At 34.1% G+C, this 20,868-nt stretch overlaps 1 protein-coding gene across 1 annotated transcript; it reads right to left on the bottom strand.

Moving 5' to 3' along the window:
- Positions 1 to 1,296: 1,296 nt before the first annotated feature.
- On the bottom strand, positions 1,297 to 19,424 carry LOC149785126 (CCR4-NOT transcription complex subunit 1-like). Its single transcript, XM_089931275.1, has 16 exons — positions 19,350 to 19,424; positions 16,734 to 16,901; positions 15,514 to 15,659; positions 14,407 to 14,614; positions 13,945 to 14,012; positions 12,785 to 13,019; positions 12,345 to 12,581; positions 11,501 to 11,664; positions 10,416 to 10,533; positions 9,626 to 9,727; positions 8,483 to 8,737; positions 7,393 to 7,464; positions 6,339 to 6,522; positions 5,295 to 5,427; positions 3,480 to 3,611; positions 1,297 to 1,387 (listed from the first exon to the last, which is right to left on the bottom strand). Exons 1-16 carry the CDS (start codon positions 19,422 to 19,424, stop codon positions 1,297 to 1,299), a joined length of 2,388 nt encoding a protein of 795 aa, XP_089787401.1.
- Between the last annotated feature and the right edge of the window lie 1,444 nt (positions 19,425 to 20,868).

Below are 20,868 nucleotides of genomic sequence, written 5' to 3'. Positions count from 1 at the left end.
AATATTTTGATATAAATCTATAGTGTTTATCAACAATATGCAAACAACAGTTATATGTAAGAGTCATGATGTCACCAATATGAGAGATAATGTGGCAGGGACTTTTCAAATAAAATAAATACTAACCAAAATCTGACAAATTTCAAAATCACATTGTGTCTTGCACCAACCATGACAATGCCTAGTTACCTAGCTCAAATTTAGTAATCCATTGCAAACGCTAAAAGATATGACTATTGCTCTCCCTAACAAAAATACCACTGATAAGACACAGGATTCTGTCTCTGAGCACAATTTGTCAATCTCTGTGAAAGGATTTGTGGCCATTTTGTTTCATTTTACAGATTTTTAAACATGAAATTAAACTTGTTCAATATGGCATACTTTGTTTTATGAAAATGTTTAAACATACACTAATAACCTAATAAGACCGACCTGAAACTGCAAAATATTTATCAGTTTTTCTGTACAAATGAAGAAAGCACAAAACTGATCTGATACAGAAAAAAGTTTCAAAAAATCCAATATATCTGAATTTTTCACAAGCCAAATTTATTCTTTCAAAGCCTTACACACAACTCCTACATTGCCAATATTATTTTGTCATTACCAAAATCAGTCATTGGTAAATAATATTATTCAATGTAGCACAAAGAAATATTGGTAATAATGGAAAACTTACAAGGATAATCAAACCACATTCATTTGACACCGGCACTTGTAGCCCTGTAAACAATAACTCTCATGTTCCAATGAATGCTAAGATTTCATGACTTTAATATATATATCCTCTCATGATGCTGGGATTAAATATGGTATGATACTTAATGGTATAAACCAAAATTAAATTATGAAGTACTCTGTAGGAAGATGGACAAAAAGTACAAAATATTAGATTTAATAATGAATGAAATTTTCATGAAAGGAACTGACCCAAAAAGACGTTCAAGACATTTTCGACTCAGATCTCCATTCATGCTTCGCAATTCTTAAATTTGAATGAAATGAAAAACATGCATGTGTTTAACAGATCTAAAATATTTTTAGAAAGTACAGGACATCTTTTCAGGTGAAAAATAACAGTTGTGTGTATAAATGCTGAAATATCCATCCATGAATTTATTATAAATCTGGACCCCTCAGAAACACATAGCATTAAATCAATTATCATGACATATATGCCTAATGAAAATACATTTGTTTACATTTATAAATTTTGGCTTTAAGCCCATACAATTATTTCTTACAATGTGCACAACTAGTTCTCATCAAACAATGCCACTAAAACTTCTAGCACTATCTTTCTTCATGTATCTCAGCAGACTCTGGTACATGTATGGTAGGATTTGATTCTCGCTGCTCTAATTGGGCCACATAATCGTACAATCTGCAAAAAAAATAGGAAATATCAAACATTAAACATAATATGCCATACACTTTGTACATATGGCAAGTGATGCAACTTCAAAGCCAAATGTGAACCAGCCTAGTTAAAAAAAAAAAATATATTTTCATTTAACACATTCATATAAAGTTCAGTACAAAAATAATTGCCATGGAATTTGATGGATAGAAGATTTGTGAATCTATTTAAGATACTGCCCACACCATAAGTTTGATCAAGTCCATAATTTAAAAAAAAGGGGAAACCTGGCATTTTCCAGATGTTCAGGGTCAAACTGGCTATGTTTAGTTTTGTTTATTAGCACAGCAACAGATAACCTGAGTTGATATGATCGTAGGATCTAAAATGCACCATGTGTTTAATTCTTGCACGCTATCACATCGACATCACTTTCACTTTTTTGGGGGTGAAAACCTTATAGTTAGTTATAAGACCATCCAGTCAGGAAAAGTAGTGATAAGAAAAATTTCAAGATGGCCACTTTGGCAGTGATACTGAATGTCTGAAGTGTGCCAATTTATTATAAGGAAAATTTTAACCTGGGGAAATGTGTGTGTAAAGTTTCATGGCAATCCCTTTGGTTTATTACTGCTCTGGTGGCCTAGTGGTTACAGCATCTGCCATGGATGTGGGAGGCCATGGGTTCAATCCCCAGCCGAGTCATACCAAAGACTTATAAAAATGGTAATAACAGCTACCTCGCAAGGCGCTCAGCAGAAACAGGTTAGTGTTAGGACTGGTCAGCCTGGTGTCAGGATAAAGTGACTGGGTGGGACATCAGCATGCAGCATGATGCCCCAGTACTAGACATCACTATAAACTGCCACACTGCCAACATTGTTAAAGCTATGTTAAAAATTCCAAATCACACACATATGGTTTATTAGGAGTAGAGACAACAAATGTGCCAGCTGATGGACAGAAATGGGACAACATGCCACAGAGTAAGTTCTTCTCATTTTTGACCAATGATGCTAAATATGTTCATAAATTTATTACAAGTATATAGACCTTTGTCAATATGAAGCAACAAAGGAATGCAAAAAAAGTAGATTTTAAGGTAGTAAGTGATCAAAATTTCAAGGTAGCAGCTATTATGAAACTAAAATCCTTCTAGGTACTGAGCATTTCAAATGCAAACAGAAGTCAACTAATCAAAAGTAGAACTAGTTTGCAATTGTAATGTAGACAAAGATTACATCATGCCATATGATGTAACTTGTGCAGACAAAGATTAATTCATGGAGTATGATGTAACTGTAGTACAGACACAGATTACTTCATGGAGAATGATGTAACTGTATTATAGACAAAGATTACTTCATGGAGTATGCTGTAACTGTAGTATAGACACAGATTACTTCATGGAGAATAACGTAACTGTAGTATAGACACAGATTACTTCATGGAGTATGCTGTAACTGTATCACAGAAAGATTACTTCATGGAGTATGATGTAACTGTATCAGAGACAGATTACATCATGGAGTATCATGTAACTGTATCAGAGACAGATTACATCATGGAGTATGATGGAACTGTTGTGTAGACAAAGATTACTACATGGAGTATGGGGGGCCCCGAGTGGCCGAGTGGTCTAAAGCGCTCTTCGTTACGGATCACTGCCATCTCACCTCTGCCTGCGGCGGTTCGAGTCTAAGATTCAGCCAATGTGGGCATGTGAGAAAGCTTGCCAGTAGCTTCTCGTGGGTTGGTGGTTCTTTCCGGGTTTTCCCGGGTTCTTCCTCCACCATTAATACTGGCCGCCGTGTATAGCCTATCGTGCTGAAAAATGGCGTTAAAACCCCACAACAACATGGAGTATGATGGAACTGTATCACAGACAAAGATTACATCATGGAGTATCATGGAACTGTATCACAGACAAAGATTACATCATCGAGTATCATGTCACTGTAGTGTAGACAAATATTACTTCATAGCCTTTCTCACTGACAAATGACCTTTATGACACATTATTAGTCAACTGACAATTTTATAATACTGCCTAGGCCATTACTTAAAAATCTCACGATATCACACACATGTAACCAATCTATTGTTATGTACTCACGTTTCTATTTCTGGAGATGAGATATAGTCATGACCCAAGGACTTGAAGATGGGGTTCTTCATGAGCTCAATGGCCGTGATAAGCAGGCCCCATGAATACTGGCGCTTAACTGCCATCCTCTCCAGTACTACTCTGTTAGAAAAGAATGGAGATATTATTTAACATCATGCAAAGGCAGACAACCTGATTCAAATATGAACTCATGGAAATCAATGAAGTTAAAATCACATAAGTCAGTGGATAACTGTACTGTATCTACCTGGCACATATGTAATATATATAAACAAGACACCCAAGTGGGCATATTATTTACTTGGCTTACATAACTCCACTGTTTCAAAACTGTATAAGAATTCATATTATGTAAACTTTTAGGACATCCTGATCTAGATTCTTTCTAAAGTTGAAGGCGTAATATTTTCTTGTTCATGGCCAAGACTCCCATTAATATGCACTGAAGCATACATTCAGTTTGATAAAAATCAAGTACAAATATTTTTTTAGAGTGGCTCAGTCTATCAGTTGTAAGATTAGATCATTAAAAGACCTTACATATTATCAAACTCATCCAAGATGGAATAAGCCAATGTCAAGTTTGATCAAATTCGGATCAAAAATATGGTTTCCATAATGGTAATAAGCTCAGCCAATCAGATGCAAGATTAACTCATTAATATTCATGAATGTCAATCATTACAAACATGCAAAAGATCTTGATAATATAAGCATACCCTCCAAGTTTGTATCAAATCGAATTATAAATCCATCCTCCATGGTGGTAATAAGGTCATCCAGTAATATACAACATTATCTCATTCATATATCAATGGACTTCACTCGTTATTGAAATTATCCAAGATCTCAATGATATAATCTTATATTTCAAACTGGACAAGATCACCTCATTTGTGTGTGGATTTCATTCATTATCAAACTTGTCTGAGACTTGATAAGACTGGGATATATTCCAAGTCTGATGAAAATCATACCTAAAATTCAGCCTCATAGTGGTAAAAAGTACCTAGTGAGGCAATAAGCCCAGCCAACTGTATGCAGATTTGCCCATTGCTGATCTTGGTGATATAAAACCACACTGCACGTTTAATCAAATTTATATCAGATTTTTTTTCCAGTAGGGTAACAAGCTCAGCCAGTCAGATGCAAGATTAGTTTCATTAGATTCTGCTCATTACTGAACCCACCTGATATCATTCATGTATTCCATATTACATAAAAATGCCATCACAAATATGACCTTAGTGATGAATTCTACCAATTTGATACATCACCTAATATGGGTGGATTTTGGAATATTTGACCACAATTAGATCAAAAATGTGGTGTTTTGAATGAACAAGGTTAGCCAATCAGATGTAAGATCACAATAATATTCATGGATTATGGTCATTAATGAACACATGTGAGATTTTGATGGTATAAACCTATATTCCACAATTCATTTCAATTGAATAAGAAACAGACTCCAGCAATAAATTGTTGATGATGCACACATTACATACACTAAATTTAAGGTCATTCCTTGAGCTTCTGGCCAGGTGAACTTAACATCTGTGTCATAAATATTTCCCTATGCTTCTTTCTGTACATTTCCCTATGCTTCTTTCTGTACATTTCCCTATGCTTCTTTCTGTACATTTCCATCCTCAATGAATACTATAAAATGCATGTTTGACTTGTTGACCCTCCAATAATCCTGTCTAAATTATTTCATCATCTTTCTGACAATTTCTAATAAAGATTGCATTTAGATTCAATGATACAAGAAAAATTGACAGTAGTTTTTGGAGTACTTGCCTGGTAATTTCTTTATGGATTTCCTCTTTCGTGGTGGTATTAAACAAGTGCTGCAGCAGGAAGCTGAAGTAGTGTGTGTGGCTGTTTGGGTATATGAGCTGGTTACAGATGGCAGCAAGGAACAAATAACAACCTGGGGGAAAAGTTCAAATTGTAAGTAAACTATAACTGAAAGCAAAAGAATGCAGAAAAAGTAATAAGTGGCCACATATTTTTTTACTTTAACAATAGTAACTGAGAAAAACATACATGTGAAATTTTGTCCCTTTGTCTTAGGTGTCCATGAATCTCCTTCATACATGAAATCATCAGGAAATTCTTCAATTTTAATCATTTTTGTCTAACCAGGAACTGTTCTAAATCATTAAGGAGAAACCAGGAAATTCGTATGCATGCTAAGTCAAATACTAACAGACATACTGCCATGATCCATGCGGGACTGAGATTACTCATGTGACATCTGCTTTAGAGCAATAGGTCAAGAAGTCAAGGTCAGTAGGATGCTTTTTCGCAATTTGTTTTGCAAATACTTTTACTATCAAAACATGAACTAGGAACCAATATGAAATTCTTTATGGAAAGGAACCAATCACTATAGTAGAATATGTACTGCAGTCTCTTAAATACAGCTGGCAGAGGAAGGCAAAACATTTATTGAAAAGTTACACCTGAGATGACTGTAGCTTGCAACAATATTCTGAACATAAAGTAATGGATAGTGAAGGAGAGTTGTTGAGTCATCAAATACTGTGTGTGAGCAATTTTCCCTCATGGAATCCTTGGGATGTGGATCAAAATTTATTATGATTGCACGTTTACAGGAAGAAAAAAAGGCAATGGTATGCACACTTTCAAATATAAGCAAACTGTTCACCAACAACTGGAATCCTATGCATAAAGTAGTTTCACATTCTCTTGGTGACAAAGCTCTTGCTAGACAATAGACAGGGACAGTGGGAATCTTGCTAATCTTGTTTGCTAAGTACAACTTGTGAAAATATGTTACACCTATATATTAACAAAGACAATGATGAAAATACATACCCATTGTATCTAATTGAGATACAAGATCATCAAAGAATTCTGTGTATTTGGAGTCTGCGATGGTGCTCATGCTGGGTGCCAGACCTTTGCTGTTGATGCACTCACTGGCCTGAGTTCCCACATAAAGCACAAGTGCATTGATCAATGGGACATTGTAACAGCTGTAGCCGGAGACTTCATTTGACTGAAACAAAAACATAGCATTGTGAAAGGAAACTATATCTGTATGAAAATTATTTTTTTTATTGCTTTCTCCTGAGGGCATTATTATGCTATACCATGTTGTGGTTGAATACAGGTGCCAGAGCCAAAGGTGAGGGCGCTATGCCACCTGCAGGACAACACAACCAAAGTTTAAAAGGATGAAGACAATAACATATTCATACATGGCTGACCCATGACACGAGAAACAACATCTGAATCTACAGATTGTGTGTAACTCTAAAATGGCTGGACATGGCAGTGGTGCTAACCATTGCCAGACATTATCACCAAGTCACGGGAAAAATCATACTGTAAAAAAAATTCCTGTAATATATTCTGTATGACTTATAATCAATAAAAAATGTTCACATGAAACCTAAACTGTTGATGCATGTTAATAAATAAGCACATAACAAAAGACCTACCTTTCTGTCTTACTTTGCTATAGAAAATAAAATTATGATCCCAGAGAGGCAATTATCTTACAATGGGTTTCTGTTGTTATTGTTATTGTTGTACGGTTTAACGCCATTTTTCAGAACAAGATAGGCTATACATGGCGGCCAGTATTAATGGCAAAGGAACAACATGGGAAAACCTTGGAAAAAAACACAGACCCACGAGAAGCTACCGGCAAGCTTTCTCACTTATCCACATTGGCTGAGCCCGAGACTCGAACCTACGCAGACAGAGGTGAGATGGCAGTGATCTGTGACGGAGAGCACTTTAGACCACTCGGGGCCCCCCAATGGGTTTCTGTATGGAATGCAATGATAAAACACATAATCATACAAACACATTTTGTAATTGGTGGATTCCAAATAATGGAGTCAGTTATATTAATGCTCACCTTAAGATTCCTTATGAGGTTAGAAGGGAAGGTTACTCCAGGAGATTCTCTTCTCAGATATAAATCCAAATCCTGTGAACAAGAACAGCATGTATTTTTTATTCAGTTCATTTATGCCACTGCTTTTCTACACAATGTTTCACAATATTTAATGGAATTTAGATTGCTGTGTTAAGTAAACAATCACACAGCTGTTATATCTGTAAGGACAATTGATAGAAGCTAGAAACAAATAAAAATTAGAATCTGAATATACCTCCCCATTTATTTGTCTCCCCCTCCCCAACAATTTAAACAAGAAAAGCATACATGAGATAAAAGATGCACAAAATTTAGTCATTTCATTCATTGATTTATAATTTCAAATCTGATTATGAACAGGGGAACCCTAATACCAGTAGGGGTCATGACAAATATATTTACAATGTCAAATCAAACAAAGGAAAAGAGTAACAAAAAACAAATTTACCTTTCATGTGGATTTAACAAGTGATGTAATTTTTGTGTACATGTATACAAAGGGATATAACTCTCAACTTCAAGGTAATTGATGAAATAATCAAGCAGTTAAATGAATTGGATGAACTATGTCACTCTGTTGTCTGAGGAAAATAGACTCGCCCATAGTATATGCAATATCGGGTGTTCTGTTAGCATGGAAATTCAGTTAAGACTGAAATATGTATTTAGACCATGAGTGTTAGGGGCACTCTGGTTAGTCAGGTTATAAATTATAAATTAATGTTCTGTGCACATTTTTATTACATTAACATTAAAGATTTCCATTACTGAAATCAGTAGAAGTACAAACAAATTGTGATGCATACAAAAACTATAATCCTTCTTGTTATTAACCAATTTAATCAAGAGGTTTTTTTGTTACAACAGTACAGATAATTCTCAAGAACACACAGGAAAAAAATTCATACATTGTGAAAAAAGTTGCTGAAAAACTGGTGCATACAATTTGTTTTTCAAGAAATATATAACATATTTATTAAAGAGAAAGTCTAGCCTCATTAGCTGTCGCATATGCAATTTTTCATGAATATCTATAAACCAGAGAGAACTGTGAATGAAGATTCCTTACCTTTTTGAAAGGTGCTGACTGGATCATGCTTGTATAGCTAGTGCTAATGCGTGGAGGGCGTGCTATTTCTGGTAGCATGTCAACATTCAGGTCAGGTGTATATGGATCTGGCACAGGTACGTTACGTGAAGCGGTACTCAAGATTAAGTCACGCATCTCATTGCAGTATGGCGATATGGCATCACAGAATTTGTTATGATGATCACATAGAAACTTTGGGAAGTCATGAAGGCCTAGCAACATTGTTACCATAGTCTGCAAAAAGATGATATTTAGTTATTGTATATCAAACATGGTCTATTGAGATCGAATTCAATTAATTGCTTGAAAAATATGAAGGCAATCAATCTGTCCATCGATTCTTTAAATCTGGCATCCAGTTAAAAATGCTTTGAAAGGGATTATAAAGCTTATGTCTGAAACCTCAAATAATATGGTCTATATAACTATACAAAGAAAGAATTGCAACAGATCTGAGATCAAGGTTTAAAGACCTCAAATAATATGATCTATATAACTATACAAAGAAAGAATTGCAACAGATCTGAGATCAAGGTTTAAAGACCTCAAATAATATGATCTATATAACTATACAAAGAAAGAATTGCAACAGATCTGAGATCAAGGTTTAAAGACCTCAAATAATATGATCTATATAACTATACAAAGAAAGAATTGCAACAGATCTGAGATCAAGGTTTAAAGACCTCAAATAATATGATCTATGTAACTATACAAAGAAAGAATTGCAACAGATCTGAGATCAAGGTTTAAAGACCTCAAATAATATGATCTATATAACTATACAAAGAAAGAATTGCAACAGATCTGAGATCAAGGTTTAAAGACCTCAAATAATATGATCTATATAACTATACAAAGAAAGAATTGTAACAGATCTGAGATCGAGGTTTAAAGACCTCAAATAATATGATCTATGTAACTATACAAAGAAAGAATTGCAACAGATCTGAGATCAAGATTTAAAGACCTCAAATAATATGATCTATATAACTATACAAAGAAAGAATTGCAATAGATCTCTGAGATCAAGGTTTAAAGACCTCAAATAATATGATCTATGTAACTATACTAATTTTTCAAATAAAGAATTGCAACAAATCCATAGTTAGCAATGCTTACCTTGTGCAGCCTAACTGATGGGTTTACACGCCAGGTGGTCCTGAGCAATGAAGACATGAACTTGAAGAGATCAATGAATAACTGGGCATAGATACTCCAAATCTGAAAATGTAAATCAGATCACATCCTAAATGAAACCACTACATAATATTGAACCATGCTTTTCATATCACTTCTCAGATCTATAATGACTGAAAACATTTCACTGAAACAAAGGAAAGACAAGCAAAGTTTTTTTATCCGTATCAATATCTGTGATAATATAGATGCCATATCATTTATGTATTTTTAAGTATTTCAGCTTTAACAATCCATACAATATCATTCTCATGCAAGTTCACACATATTTCCTCTGGATTTAGAGTAATTTACCATAAATTAAAATAGAATCCCTTACCCACTTTCATACAAACTTACTGGTCTGTGATTTGCAAATTTTTCTGAGAACAAAAGTAATTTTCAAAAGGACCACAAAATAACTTTTTTCATAAATCTTTGGACCCATCCAGTCTCTGAAAAAAAGGATGTGACATACTCTCATACAGTCCAACCATGTAGCCAATCCAATGTTTAATTTTCATTTGGAGTTGGCAGAGATGTTAAGGAATGGATTGTTTGTAGATGTAAGTCACTGCCTGGTGATTTGATAGGAAAAGACATTTTTTATCCCAGATATGGAAATCAACAAAATTATTAAGATTTTAAGCATAGTTCCCTTTACATTACATGAATGGTAAAATACACGCTGAACAAACACTTTTGGAAAAATCTGGGTAAAATGGGACCATACCTTCTGTTCTGAAGTGTAAACAAACATTCTGTCCATGAAGACCCTGTGTGACATAATATCCATCCAGGCTGTGGCAAATCCTGGGGCATTAGTAGGCTTCAAAACATGTAACAAGTTGCTGGAAAGTAAAAAATGAAACAAGATCTACAGATCCTACAAATATATAGGGTGATATTTCTTTAAAAAAAATTAAATGAACTGTCTTGCATACGAGTTTACCAAAGTATCATCTTGCATATAAGCTCACCAAAATACCATCTTGCAAATACTCAAGGTTTCATCAATATTTACTGCCTCAACCATGACCTAAATGATCTTAATTTTAAGAAATGTCCACCCATAAGTAATCTTATTCAGAATTCTAGCATGACATCATCCAGAATGGCCTATGCACCTCTTAACTGTATTTATATATGCATACACACAGCTGTAACAGTCATTAACAGACTTATGGTCCAGTGAGAACAAATAAGATATCCATGCAAATTATAGAACTTTGAGATCCATCAACATATTTGGAGAACCTGCCCCCACCCCCCCACCCCCACCCCCATAAACATGATAACAAAAGCTGAAGGATATGTTCAGCATTACATTGATGACATTCACATCCATAGACCCACTTGACAGTGTCAATCACTTAAAAAGACCCACTGACATGGTCTTTGCATTGACAGTGTCAATCACTTAAAAAGACCCACTGACATGGTCTTTGCATTGATGTCAATGACAATCACTTCAAAAGGCCCACTGAAATGGTTTTTGAATTGATGTTAATCACTGCAAAAAGCCATCTCAAATGATAATATTTGCATTGATGTAAATCACTTCAAGAAGCCATCTGAAATGATGGTTTGTACTGATGTTAATCTCTTCAAATGGTCATAAGCATTGATGGTGTTTGCATTGATGGAAAAAATTGTTAGACAACTTGGTAATAGAGAATTAAATTATCTTCCTCAAATTAATCAAATGTGGCAATAAATACAAAGTGGTGAGAGTACAAAAAGACATCAAATCTATGCAGTCATATTTGGTGAAAATGAAATCAACAATTTTCCTAGAATAAAAAAGGAAACACGTACCAGAAGGTAGTAAGCACTTGCAAGTTGATGCTTTCAAGGATAGGATCTGCAGCATTGAGTTCTATCAAAAGCCCAATCAAGATTTTGTGGTATGGCACCTGCCAAAATGATGTCTGGATGGCCTCAAGATCTCGTAGTAACACTCCAGCCACAATACCTAGCACCTGGAAACAAAAGTTTAAAACCATAAAGACCTTAAGTTTGCTTTGGGATGAAGCAGATACTTGGTTCTGTACAAGTTATGTCAATATAAACTTTCAACACATGCATCAGCACAGCAGTAACTGAACCTGAATGGCTATGTTGAGTAAAGAACAGTTTTTTAAGCAACTTTAATAAAAAGTGTTCCCTCTTGGCAGACTTAAATTGTAAGTCATGTAGAAAAATATTTTGACATTATGGAACCAACATGCCTAAATAAAACCAATAACTGCTTCAGTACTGTTTGAAAGATCAGGTTATTGAAAATACTATCAGAAAACATACCCTTCACAGTTTTAAAACAACAGCATCCTTCGTTATGCAAAATCATACCACTCACATAACTTTACAGCTGCCATTTGCACTGCAGAAATAGACAGATATTTATGGCTAAACTTAATTTTTTTAAGGCTGGGGTAATTGTATACAAGTTTTTGCATCAAGATTCAATTGATCAACTGCTTATTGCTCAACCCTTTAACTTTATCTGGAAAACTCAACTACCATGAGCAGATGCAGTTACTATGTCAAGGCAGTTTCTTTTCTTTAAAATATGGATGAAAATTATCAAAAATTACACAGATGAGTGTTGTATCATCCCTGGGTCCCAAGTATGTTTAATTATAAATACCTAAAGCTTTACCTTATTCAGCATATTGATCTTGGTAACAGTGTTTGCAATGCCTCCCGAGTGCTTGATCAGCATAGCTAACAAACGGGCACAAGCATCCCATATGAAGCAACATTTAGTCCTGATGCTACTTGAGCTACGGTACCGTTGACATAGTTCGCTGTTACAGAAGCCCACACAAATCTCTATACACAGACGGAAAAAGCGGGAGATAAGGTCATCTGTTTGTAATATTCCAAGCTGATCTGCCTGTAAATTGTACAAGTAAAAAGCATTGTTAATAAACTAAAATGAATTTGAATATAAAGTGAGTTTTAAAATTCCACAAGCAGGAAAAATATAAGAATCAAAATCACTAAATTTCACAAAACAATTCATTGTTTGCAAATTATATAGCTTCCAATTTCAAAATGAATTGCTAATTTTCAAAATATAGACTTAATATACTGTACCTTTCGCAAGAACGTTGCAAAAGCCAGGCGATTTTCTCTATCAGGTAGCCAGTGTAGCATGTTGATCCATTCCAATAGCAGGAATTGTGTCTTTCCATGCAGCCCTGGGGGGTCATTCATCCTGCGAGCCTGTAAAAGACTGGACTGCATCAAGGCATTGGGGTCTCTGTGCAGTTCATCCGGTATGCCCAAACTCCAATTACTTTGGTACAGGTTTTCTATCAGTGTGGTAAGGCTGCAAGGAGTACAGATATTGTCTTATTAGTGAGAAATGGGAATGCTTCCTGTTCAGAAATTGTAACTGAATGATTCTTACAAAATCAAATTATTCAAAAATTACTGCAGCTGGGTGATGCTTGATGTCATAGATGCTCTCTTGAGTTAATAGAGTAAATGAAAAGTTATTTTCCATCGTAAAGTAAGGGAGTTCTTTAGCAAATTATACCTCCAAGTTTTTTTATGTATAGCTTTCAAATTGACCAAAGGAGTCGAGATACAATTCAAAGTAGAAACTTTGTGTGAAAGTGGTACTTCATTATATATCAGGAACACATTTGGAATGTACGCTGAGCATATTTCTGGGTTAAGATAATTAGCATGGAATGGGGAGTAGGAACCAGATTACAAACCATGTGACTGAAATGCTGTTTCAGATGGATTTTTTTTACAGAATAACAAGGCAACTAATAATTATTCATGAAGACAAAACAACATGCATATGGTATCATTCTGAATCAATTTTATGTCTCTTGTATTGATATGTGTATTGTTTCAGAAAAAGTATTGATGCATCGATCAATATATTGATGAATCATTTCACCCTTAGCCACCACAGAACAAAATATTTGATAGTTCATGTCTTGTTAAAATTTTATGCCAATTCTGACTGGCTCAGTCATTTTGAAACAGTGATATATGGTTTCCAAGGAATCTAGTCTTATTGAAGCTGTTCAGAAGTATGGGGTAAGAGATGAGCCAATTAAGTTTTATCAGAATCAGCACAGCTGTTACGAAGAAATTTAAAAAGATGTTCTCCATATTGTTGTTTTACAAGTTGTGTCAATAATAAAGTCACAGAATAATACCATAAGCTCATTGAATGTTTAAAAAAGTTGGGCTAATAATGATGGTATAGTAGAAAATTCAGAAAGTACACTTACCCTTCTGGTGCCTCACTTGGGTTTGCAGAAATCCGTGTCAGGGTTTCAATTGTGGAACTTAAATCAATCTGAAGATAAGACAAGCAGATATATGAGCAAGTATTTACTTTTTGATTCAAAACTTGTTGTTGGAAGTAAATTCAGTGAAGTACATACATGTACAAGGTGCTTACATAATTTACCATTTTGTATCTTAAGGGTGTCATAATTATGACTTTTCGGCTGTTCTAATAAGAAAGCAAACAATTTAAACCTCTAGATAAACCTGCTCACAAAAGTATAAATGTTTTTCATTCTATTTCATGTATTGTATATCTACTTAGGAGCTTATTCACAATTTTTAACGCTAGTTAGGGAAAAACAAATTTGGAATACATCTGAAGACTCTACATTCAGTTACTAAAGAATTAAAATATATATATATATATATATATATGTATTCCTTCTACTCTATTAGCTTACCACAGTGAAAAAACTTTTGATCTCCCTGTCGATGCAGTAGCACTGTACAAGCTGCATGGCAAACATGACCGCCTTAAGATTCTTGCCACCTTCCATCAGCTGTGCAAGCTCCATGGCATACTCTTCCATGTTAATCAGCTCACAGCAGACCAGCACATCTATTAATTCAATCTTGTACTTTGCATCATCGTCATGCTCTATCAAACATCTGTACAAAAAGATATAAAAACTATATTAGTAGTCACCTTGTAGTTTGCACCCCTCTTCCATTTTTTTTAAATACCGGTAAACGGCCTTGTGGAGATTTTAAATTACACCACATCATGATTTCATTGATTAGTTTCTATTTTGACCATAATAGTCATATTTCATAGTCTTAATGGGACTTTCTATACTATCATGGCATCTATATTTGTGTGGGTGAGTCTGTTTTGATGAATTTGTACATCAGAGCTGCAATTCTTTAAATGAATTACTGTGCATGAATTACTGTGCGTGCTATCAAAATAATTGTCATAATTTTGACCCTATTTGTGGCAAAATATTATTATTAAAAATTAAAAATTCTTGTGTTTAACCATATGTATACATAAGTATGTGCAGTCCAAAGATCCCACTGCTCCACTATGCTTTTCTAAGAATGGGAAATTAACTTGTGCTGGCTTGTTTACATTCAACACAGTGTTAGGTAACCCCTCCCAAGTGACAATGGGTTACAGATTATAAGGAATGAAGTTTATACATTTTATTATATTTTTCAAGGTCCTAGTGTTTAAAATAAAGCAGGTGAAAACTGCCAAGGCGGCATTTGGCAAAGGCATAGTAGAATAAGATTCAGTCTGCAGTCCTGTTATATCATGCTTTTGAGAGAACAATTTTTTACACATGAATGGACTGTTAAATCAATGAGTCATTTTTTTTAAATTAGGGCTTTTTCAGAAATCAATGTATTATAAGTTGTAAGGCACATAAACCATACTGTGTGGGTTATTGACAGTCTAGTTGCTCTTTCTTCTAAAAGTATTATGCATTCTAATCTCTTCTTCACAGTTACATTTATGGACAGTGCCTACAATGTGGAATGCAGGTGTGACTATGAAAACAAACCTTGTGACCTGACTTGTTGTCCAACGAGGTCCATACATTTGCATGTTTCGCAGCCCCTTTAGCACCAGCAAGTGACATTCTCTGTAGTGCATCAACAATGCAACATCTGCCATCACAGTGTAGCTGTCAAGAAACCCCTTCATTGCCTGAAATACAAACAGTAATATATCTCCCTTCATCCTTAATGCATACATCCAAAAATACAAAAGCTTGAGATAATTAATTTTCAAGCACTGTAATTAGGTGGAAATTAATTAGGGGTAATGTTGATTAAGGTATAATGTAGGATCTACATCCTTTCACTGTATAATGGTCAATTTGGTTTTTTTAAGTCTAATACATAAAAAAAAGCCCAGTATGACCTTGACCTTTCAACATTCATGGCAATAAATTATTGCATGCCCATGACAAGATTATTACTGTTTGGTGACATTTAATGACAGCAGTAAATAGTACCATCAAATCCAGGAAACAATCTGCTCAAAATGTAAACAAACATTTCACCACAAAAATTGACCATGGACAGAAAGAAATGGAACAATGCATTGACATCAGATGTATAAATTAACATGCTAAATACTTTCTCTTAGCCATGTGACAAATCATAAGGACTGTGATAACTTACTTGTCTCAGGTGAGTTGCAACACTGCACTATTCATGCAACCAATGACCCTTGAGAGTGATGACAACTGCATGTCAACAAAACAATCTTGTTTGAATGAAAGTGAAAATTTATTATTGTTGGAATCAAAATTCCAGAACTGGTGAGAAAACTAATGCAGAGGATGGCAGAGACTAACAGGGATAAATTATGTAAACTCTTGTCAGTGCATTTCTTGCAGGCAAAATAAAAACAACAAAAAAGTAAAGACAATAATCCATTCAATTTACATCTTACCAAGACACTCAGAAAATCTGTCCAAAGATTATATATTTTTGATAGCAACATATCAAAATGAGCCACCACTCATATTTTAAATTGTATGCACTAATGATTTTTTATACAATGTTTTTCTTGATTCAGAAAAAATCAAACTAATGTTGATAAAAATGAATACAAATGGGAGATAAATTTCTTACTGACCAATACATACTCCCAAATTTCCTACACTAACTAGTGGTCATTATCTAAATTACAAAATCAAACAAAAATAATGGCTCGGTGGATCACTACATATTAGAAACACAATAAAAAAATATTTCCCAATGTTCTACATACCTTTTCAAGTAAAATATAAACATGGAATGGAGACTTCCTGACCAGTATGACACCATTAAGAAGAGAGTTAAGCTGACAGGACATCTGGTCTGTTCCAGGGATATTCCGTATCTGCAGCATGCTCTGCTTGATCTCCTCTACAATCCGGTCAAAAATTAGCGTCATTGGCTGAAACAAAATATGATCTTATAAGTAGAAGGAAAAAAAGAACGCCATATTTATTTAATGTTGCAAGATATGGTCTCATAATGGATGATAAAAAAATAAAGGGTTTTCACAAACTAGGTAACATTTGCAACTGCATATTGAACCCTTAATCAGAACGTTATCAAGCATCTTGTGTTGTCACTACTCTACACAAGACACAATAATGACACAAGATTCTGGCATTGCTCAGAAACTTTGATAGCCTGATGCCCCGGGACTCTCTAATTTCAGATCCATCCCATCCTGTATTCTAAGTGAGGAACTCACTGGGCTTGTCAAAAAAATGCATTAATCTGTTTTAAAAATATAATTTTCAGTAATTGATGAAAATAGAACAAAAATGTAAACACTTCAGTATATGCCTGTTACATGAAGCAAGTATAAACAGTAATCAGCCATAATTGGAGCTATGCTTTGGGCAGGTTAAACAAAAACAATTACATGGCAAAGAGGTTAGTAAATTCAGTTTACTTAATTGGCTGACGATTACTTGTGTAGTGCATTTAAAGAATGCAGTAGGTGATCCTGTTGTGCTAATTTGCACAGGTAAAAAAGATCAAGTGGAACAACCCAATATATTAACAGTGGCAATATTTCTTTGAAGTTGGATTTTACCCCATATATATAAAATGGAAAACATGTTTATTGTTCATGTTTTCATGTGTGATTCATTCTTGAAGGCAATTTAGGAAGCAAATAATTCTAAAATAAAGAATACCAGTAAAAAGACAGCTGGGGATTTAATATTTAATTCTTTGCACAGGTGGCAAACAACACAACAATTCATTTCTGTGTTTACCATGTCTGTCAAAATGGGAGTCATAGACAATCTGTATGTAACATATTCAACAACGAACATTCCAATTAGTTAATTGTCATTTCAAAATGATTGTAGACATGATATAGATTGATTGATAGGGCCTGTGTAAACATTTTTGAGCCCAGACAATTTAACTGGTACAACAATTTAAAAAAATATTCATGCAACATGTAGGGCAATAATAAGTCTTTACAGCAGTCAATCATCATTAAATTTGGGAAACACATGTTAATGCAGAAAGGAACAAGAGACCAGAGTGTGTCTGACATCAATTACCTGGCCAATATCTGCACAATCACCAAATGAAAGAATTTGCCATAATTTTTAGGCCAGAAGTTGCTTGTGTAGAAAGTTTAATACCCAACTGGTCTGGTGCTCAAAATGTTTCCAACTGTCTGCTTTGTCATCACATACAAAAAGTAAAGATGCAAAACTCGCTACAGTTGAGAGACCACTGCTATGAGAGACCATCTGGAGAGACCAGGTTCTCCATGTACAGATTTATTGATTATAGTGTTATGACCTGTTATGAGAGACCACCTGCCATGAGAGACTATTAGGCAGAAGGGGTGGTCTTTCAAGACAGGTTTCAATGTATGTCATTCTCTGCTGAGGCTTTCATAAGGTTTTCTGTTGAATGCAGTGACATTTTTCAACTGTCAGTAAGTCTCCAGAAACAACAACAAAAAATGAAAAATAAAACAGGATACAATCCCCATTCCATCCGAAGTGTAGCCCATTTTTAACTTTTCAAACCAATATTAGTAGAGATCTTTGTATGTCTTTTTATGTCAGTTTGGGCCCTTTTAAACTTTGTGTTGGCTCCCCTTGATTAGATAAATGATCAAGTGTGCCGGTTAGATAATACACCTTAGCAGGAAAGGAGATTAAGTTTCCTAATGATCCTTTCGATCTGAACATGTACATATGCTTTGTTACCTCACTTTCAAAGCATACCTATACATACTTTTAATCCATTGCAATAAATCCTTCCTTGATGTATTTAACAAGATTTTGCTTTTTGGAGGATTACAATCTCCCATGTTAATAATCATAAATGATCATATAATAATTAGGCTGCATTACAGGGTATGTGAAAACACGTGAATCTGAACAATCTTTTTTAACATGTAGGTACTTCAAATCTTGACAATAATTTTACTGTATAAACATGAAATTCCACAATTAACAATTAAATTAAATGTGAAGTATATTAATGCTTTGTCACACATCTTTTTTTCCTTGTGTGTAAGTACTTCAAATCTAAGCCATAAAATTACTTTATTAACATGAAATTTCATAATTAAATTAAATATTGAGTATTTTCAACCTTTTTCCCATATCCAGTTTCAAAACAGGCCAGTATATTTGAGACAGTTTAAAATTTTTAAATACTTACACTAGGAAGGGGGTTGGGGGATTTTTCCTATATTTCATTTATGGGGTGGAGAGGTTGTCCATCCATCCAGAACTAACAAGCTTCTTGGAAGGTATGGACACTATCATATCAATATCATGATGGCCAGCTGCAAGCAGAAGCTGAATAAGGATCAGGATTGATTCATGTGCCTGTCAAATGGGTCACTTACCTGAGGACTCTCATTCCAGGTGGTAAAGTGGAAAATGTTACTGGACAAATCCTGGAATGCTTCAAATAAATCCATTGTACACTGCAATCTGTCGAGTGGTCACGTCACAAACCTTAATAAATAAGAAACCATGATCATTTAAGTTCCAAGATGCCAAATGTTCCCATAAATGTTTTAAATAAGGCTATTTCTCAGTGATATTCATTCAGCAGAAACAAGAAGCAAATTCAATTACATACATATTGCAAGTTAACTCTTGAGAAATGCGATAACTTCAACAAGAGCTGTCAAATAATAGTTTAGCTATACACGTAACATGAAAACAAGTTGATTTTTCAAAATTTTAATTGTAATATTGTCAAAGTAAAGTTAATATGTACAAATAAAACAAAAATAAACAGACTTTGTATGACTGTCTAATTTAGCCTAACTTTGTCTGACTTTGTGATATTTCAAATTACAAAACATTGGACCTTGGAAACAGCAACACTTCACTTGTAAACTCTGCAAGCACTACAAGTGTTTCAGGATTAACATCTTCGGATGGAAAATACACTGTCCATAAGAACCCAAAGCTGGCCACATATACATACACTGACTTTGGTATGCATTGATTACATTATATTTATAATTAAAAGAAACTACTTACATGTTTCAGTGAAACAAATGTTCTCAATTACAAATGAAGCTTGACAAATGTAATAAGGTTAAGAAACTTTTTCCAAAGTAGAAAACATTTAGCAAAACTTTGAAAGAAATGATAAAATAAAATCTTATCTTTTATTTCTTTTGGCAATACCAATGGTATCCCATTATTGGGATACATTAGTTCAAAATCAGGAGGGCAGTGCATCTATTTCAGGGAATGTTAGTCAATCTATATCAAAGAGGCAATATAATTAGGACTATAATATTGCCGTTCTTCTAATATATTCATACGAGTTTGTTGTATAAAATCTGCAGTGTGTCATGTGATCTTTGTATCTAGCTTTGTTACTGTATACGTAACTGTTATTTTATATATACTTATATTAAACTTGTGTAATAGACAATTTTCATATTATTATTCGTATTATTAGTATTTTTATTATATCTGCCTTTGTTCCATTTATACTTATGTATTATAAAATTGTCATACTACTACTGTATGTATCTTAGTAATATAATTATTTTCGTTAAATAACTAGTGAATGAATATTTATTAACAATTTTAAGCATATATATTGTTGTCACGTTGTGAAATAAAAGGTGGGAACTAGGCGTGTGAATGACTACCAATTTTATGATCAACAACATTAAAAGACACCTACTTTAATTATAATATTGAAAATTTAAAAAGTTTAATATAGTACAATGTATACAAACATATACAAATTAAGCAAAAAATTGGCCGACTTTGTATGAACCTGTCTGACTCTACTTTGACAAAGCTTATCCAATCATTTAATGTTTTATTTTTAAACTTTAATTTTCAGATCAAGGTACAAGTTTGTTGTTTGAAAAAAGTGTACAAAATAAT

This window comes from Sinohyriopsis cumingii, chromosome 13 (genome assembly GCF_028554795.1).
Source record: "Sinohyriopsis cumingii isolate HCF-2022 chromosome 13, ASM2855479v2, whole genome shotgun sequence".
Lineage (NCBI taxonomy): Eukaryota > Metazoa > Mollusca > Bivalvia > Unionida > Unionidae > Sinohyriopsis > Sinohyriopsis cumingii.
Note: the sequence above shows the minus strand (reverse complement) of the source record. Positions and strands in the feature narration are given on the sequence as shown.

What these genes read in the sequence shown, in the direction of transcription:
- LOC149785126 (XM_089931275.1), bottom strand. Translation starts at nt 19,424, where the DNA reads ATGGATTTATTTGAAGCATTCCAGGATTTGTCCAGTAACATTTTCCAC. An exon ending in TTGCAACGTTCTTGCGAAAG is followed by an intron (nt 12,582 to 12,784) that starts GTACAGTATATT and finishes TACAATTTACAG; the next exon opens with GCAGATCAGCTTGGAATATT. An exon ending in ACCTCATAAGGAATCTTAAG is followed by an intron (nt 6,523 to 7,392) that starts GTGAGCATTAAT and finishes TTTTTGTTTCAG; the next exon opens with TCAAATGAAGTCTCCGGCTA.